General features: G+C 39.0%; 1 protein-coding gene across 1 annotated transcript; it reads left to right on the top strand.

Annotated features, from left to right (window-relative positions):
• The first annotated feature begins 295 nt into the window (after nucleotides 1–295).
• LOC147848374 (protein TIC 55, chloroplastic-like) lies at nucleotides 296–4546 on the top strand. Its single transcript, XM_087338446.1, has 3 exons — nucleotides 296–807; nucleotides 2297–2399; nucleotides 3232–4546. Exons 1-3 carry the CDS (start codon nucleotides 296–298, stop codon nucleotides 4372–4374), a joined length of 1758 nt encoding a protein of 585 aa, XP_087194572.1. The 3' UTR covers nucleotides 4375–4546.
• The last annotated feature ends 1109 nt before the right edge of the window (nucleotides 4547–5655 follow it).

The raw sequence follows: 5655 nt of genomic DNA, 5'->3' as shown, positions 1-5655 counted from the left end.
TTGAAATGTAGTTTCAAACCGTTTAAACCGAAAACCGTTAAAGGCTCGAACGGAACCGTTTACAAAAACCTGATCTAGAACTGAACTGAACCGTTTAAACCATTACGACGCGGTTCCATGGTTTCCCTCTCATGGAGGGTTTTTTTATATTAAATCCTTCTCATTAGTTCTCTATCCTCCACATGCACACGAACCGTTTAAACCGTTAATCCGCGGTTTAATGGTTTCCCTCTCATGGAGGGTTTTTCCATGTTAAATCCGTCTCTCATTGATTAGTTCTCTATCCTCCACAGACATGGCCATGGCCATGGCGGCTATGGCTCTGCCACATGGCTTCTTCTTCCTTCCTCCTTCGCTTGCTTCCTCCTCTCATCCTCTCTGCGTGATCCCATGCCGCCCTAATCCCAGATTTTGGCCTCCTCACAACCCTCAATCAATCCGACCACTCGTAACCTGCCACACCTCTGATCGCTCCATGTGCAAATCGAACTGGATCCCAACCGAATCTGTTCTTCCTGGATCCCAGAACTCTCTCCATGGATCCAATACCTCCTCTTTTCCTCCATCAGAAACCGCTTTACGCTCTCATGATGGTGATTTCTCTGATACCATCCTGATAGAAGATGAGAAAATGGAGCAATCCGTGGGAGATTTTTATAGTTGGGAGGATCAATGGTACCCTCTCTACCTCACACGAGACGTGCCTCGCGATGGCCCCCTTGCCCTCCAAGTCTTCCACAAACAACTTGTTCTTCACTATGATGGCCATGGCATCCTTCATTGCTATGAAGATCGGTGCCCACACAGGTAACTAATCCCGTGCTTCATTATCGTCGATTTTTTTTGCTTATAGTCATGATTAGTGTCTTTCCAAATATATGGATCTGTGACTTCTGTAATATCTGTGCAAAATCTGCTTCCTTGTCAAACCTTCTCGATGCTACATCATTGCGAAGTGAGCATTTTAGGTTATCGACATACAATTGATTCAGGGTGGGAAAAATCCCAAGTCTGCTCCATTTTCCATGGAATTTTCTATATAGGCTTGATCTAATCCCAGAGTCTACTAGTATGTGTTCTTAATCTACCATTTTCTTAACATGTTTGATACGTTTGATTAGCCGATATGATCTTAAACATGACTAATATATTTTACTAGGTGAAGAGTTGATTAACAAGCATGCCTACTTAATTATAAGTTTAGTTCATGATTAGTATGCTTACTTAGCATACCAATTTCTTAATCATATAACCATAGGTCATGAATAGTATATACTTGAATACCCTACAGATTGCGTAACCATAGCCTTAGCTCACAACTTGTATGTTCAAGTAGGCTACCAATGGATTAATTACATTATAACCTCAGGACATGATTAGTACATGTACTTAAACCTACCGAGTGGTTAGTGTTAAGCTGCCTCTGAGTAACTTTAGGTACTGATTAGTATGTGTACTTGGCCTACTGGGCAGTTAGTGTTATCCTGCAATCTTAGGTAATGATTAGTATGTGTACATCGACCTACCGAGCCATTAGTTCTACATCAAATCCCCCCCCCCCCTCCCCCCGATTACTGAATATTCCCCTGCTTCTTCACAGGATGGCAGGCACATGTAAAGAAGGAATTTTGAGAGGTCCAGGAGGATCAATAAAGAAAAAAAGCTTAGCAGTTTGGTGAGATTTTAGAGGAGTAGAACACTTATTGGGGGTACTCAAATGAGAGGGGACATGAGTACATGGTGTATGAGAGACCAGCTTGTAAGAAGAGAGAAGGTCGATTGCTCCCCCTTGTGTGTGTGTAGAGAGAGAGAGAGAGAGAGTGAGAGTGGATGTTTAGGTGTGTGTTTATGAGTGCAAATCTGTTGTTCTCAGGAGCCTTGGATGCCAATGGCATGAGATGATGATATATTAGACATGAGATGATGGTGCCTAACATGATCCATGGGACCAACAATTGGGACAAAGCACTCTTTCCAGCTGTGTAGATATGTGATCATCAAATTGTAACAGAAAGAAAAATGCTTAAGCTGAAATGAAAAACTTAAGCTAGTTGCCGAACCAGAAGAAGAAGAAGAAGAAGAAGAAGAAGAAGAAGAGGAGGAGGAGGAGGAGGAGGAGGTAGACGCATCATCTCTCTTGATAGTATTTTCAATTGAGATTAGCATCTAGATAGCTATGTTCTGGACATAAGACCAGGGTTTGATTGTTATATAGAGTCCCTAGGTCAAAATGGAATTTAAGCTAACAGTTTCTGATCGATCATTTTGAAGTGGTCATTTGTCACATGCTGGTCAGGTTGGCGAAGCTATCAGAGGGACAAGTTATCGATGGTAGGTTGGAATGCTTATATCACGGTTGGCAGTTTGAGGGTGATGGTCAGTGTGTCAAGATCCCTCAGGTGATCTCTCTATTGTACTTATGCTCCTGTATGTATGTATGCATGAACGTCTGAACTTCAAACCCCTAATTCAGTCCCTAATAATCAATTAGTCTCTACATTAGTCATTGTTTAATTGATGTCTTCATGTGTAAAAACCCAAATATTATCATCATAATCTCACTCATTTGTCCAGGATTCTAGTGCCCTAACCATAAATCTCTTCTTAAAATGTCTTAATCCACTGATACTATGTTAAAAATCATACGTTATTTGTATAAATAGGTTTGTTGATCAATTAAGTGGATGAGTAGAGCATTAATGATAGCTGTTTTCTATACTGTCTGAATAAGGTAAGTAAAACTTGAAAACATAACTCCGTAAACGTTTTCCTTTCAAAACCCCTATTTGTTTTCATCAGTAAATAACTAGTCTTATGTATAAGAAAAACCCATTATATCATACCCTTTAAAGATAATTAGACGAATGATTGGAAAAGAAAAGGCTCTTTAAAGACCCATTAAAGGGTACTTTTCTGCTGGTAAATGCTAACAGTAATTTCTATGTGAAGAGCCAAAATTATTGCAGTAACATGTGGTCTTAAATTATATGCATATAATGAGTAAAAAAAAGGCTTAAAAGTTTCTTTAAAAGCCTCCAATGAAATGTACGAAAGGTTTTAGTTTTCATTATGTAAGCAATGTGCAGAAACAAAAGTTTCAAAATCCTCATTGAAATGTAAACTATGTGTAGTTTTCAAAACAATAGATTCACAATGGTGATACAATGAATTGCAAGTTTTAAAATCACCTTCTGTGTATGAACAAATATATACCGTTTTTTAATGATTCAGCTGCCTAAAGGAGCAAAGATACCAAATTCGGCTTGCGTTCGCTCGTTTCCGGTTTGTGATGTCCAAGAGGTTGTATGGGTGTGGATGGGCACGGACAAAAGCAAAGCTGATACCACGAAAATCCCTCGTTTTGATCAATTTGATGATCCAAACAACAGGCACTTCTCATCCACTCATGCCCTGCCATATGACCACTCCATCCTTTTGGAGAATTTGATGGATCCGGCCCATGTCCCGATATCACATGACAGGACTGACTTCACGGCGAAACGAGAGAATGCCGGGGCACTTAAGTTTGAGATAACCGAAAGAACATCAATGGGGTTTGCTGGGAGATGGGGAGAATATAGTAAAGAGGGATTCCCCGCATTCACACGTTTTCAAGCCCCATGTGTGTCATCCACTGTGACAAAGATCATAGCGAAGGATGGGAGCGAGAGGAGGGGCACTGCCATCTTACTTTGTCGACCTTCCGGACAAGGAAAATCTATGCTAATCGTTCGGTTTGGCTTTCTAACAGTGGGAGTAAAAAATAAGAATATGTTGCTATTACCCGAATGGCTCTTCCACCAAATGTCAAATAAAGTGCTAGAGCAAGACATGGGGTTTCTTGCATCACAGAACGAGGTTCTAATGAGAGAAAAGGTGCCCACAAGTCGGTTATATCTAAACCTTCGGACTTCGGATGTCTTTGTGATGGAGTATCGGAAGTGGTTAGATAAAGTAGGCCATGGAATGCCATATTATTTTGGCCACAAGACACTCCTGCTCCCATCCACAGATCCCAACGTAGAGGCTGCTCCAGCGGGGTTAGTGGCAGCAATTGCATCATCCCAACCCATGAAAGGGGCTACAATTATGGGTGCAGGTTTGCCATTCTCCTCGGACCCGACCAATCGCTACTTTCGACATGTTGTACATTGTGCCATGTGCCGGAATGCTCTCAAAAACTTCCTATTGGGACAAAAGATTTTGATTGGCTTTGCTTTGCTTTGTGGAGCTCTAGGCACGGTGTTGTATACACGTTCCCCATTGCGGTTTGGTCTCATTCTCTCTTCCGTCCTATGTGCGCTAGGTTCGTATGCCTGCCAATTCGGTATCAATATGTTGACCACAAATACTGCTAGGGCTCATCGACACTGATGGGATGTTATGCTACATGCTATGTTGATTGACAAACCAATTCAGAACATTGCAAAGGAATCTGTCACTTGCAATTCATTGTATCACCATTGTGAATCTATTGTTTGTTAAGAAAAACAATCAATACTTAAAGTTGATATTATTTCAAACAAGAAGTAATAGTTTTCTAACATATTAGTCATTACTTTTCTCATGATTAAGAATAATATGTGCAAAACTGGGATGAGATACTCTAGCCAGACAACATAATGTTTAAAAGACTTTATTAAAGAAACATGAACTCACAAGCACTTTTGCATGAGATTCTCTAGCTAGACGTGTTTAAAAATCTTTATAAAAGAAATATGAATGAACAAACATGAACATTCAAATTATTTACTTTTTGATGGCTTATTGCATCCCTTCACTATTTCATGTAGAACCTCAACAAATCAAGGGGTTTCATGTCAATTGATTACTCAAATTGAACCACTTCTATGGATAACCAATTTGAAGTTCTTATTTGCCTTTGATAAAATCTAGATTAACACTTCAACTAGGATTTCATCATGAGCCTACAAATTGATTGATTATTTTGAATCCTAATTCTAGAATATAGAAAAGTCATTAGATCAAATCAAGTGGATACTTCCATTTTCCATGCAAAGAATTAGAGCCAATAATTGTTGAATCCACTTTTGTCTTCATTACCCATCCAACCAAACTAGAGATTACGTCTTAAAATACCATCTCATCTTTTGGAACAACCAAAAATAAATATAAGTTCATAACCAAATAATTAGAATTGCATAAGCACCTTATCATATGTTAACTATGCAACTTAACATTGTGGATTTAGATGGACTTAACTTTAAACTTCAAAAGATCTCTAAGATGGACCAATCCAATCTAAAGCAAAGGAAACACCTTTGGTATTGGGTTCTACCGTCAAAAACTTAACCAAGATAGGCCAATCCAAGATAGAGCAGTCTCTAAAGTGAGGGGCAAATAGCGCATTCCTATATATATATATATATATATGCGTGAAACCTTCCCTTCCAATTTGCTTGAGAATGCAATCTTTCAATTATTAAAACTCAAATGGAAATGTGAAAGCCTATATAAGATGAGGATAGATAAATATTTTGAAAATATCCCATAGAAACGTGAAGAAGATTATCAATGGTTGGCATGAAGCAAATCTGTCATTTGAATCAAAGGGAGGTGTTATAAATTGATAGACTTTATTATCATCTTTGGAGGTCAGACATAGCCTATGAGACAAAAAATATAACATTTTCG

The sequence above is a fragment of the Azolla caroliniana genome, unplaced genomic scaffold (genome assembly GCF_043228905.1).
Source record: "Azolla caroliniana isolate FFs.n. ecotype wild unplaced genomic scaffold, voAzoCaro1.0.p SCAF_373, whole genome shotgun sequence".
In the NCBI taxonomy this organism is placed as follows: Eukaryota; Viridiplantae; Streptophyta; class Polypodiopsida; order Salviniales; family Salviniaceae; genus Azolla; species Azolla caroliniana.
This window is presented reverse-complemented; position numbering and strand designations above follow the sequence as displayed.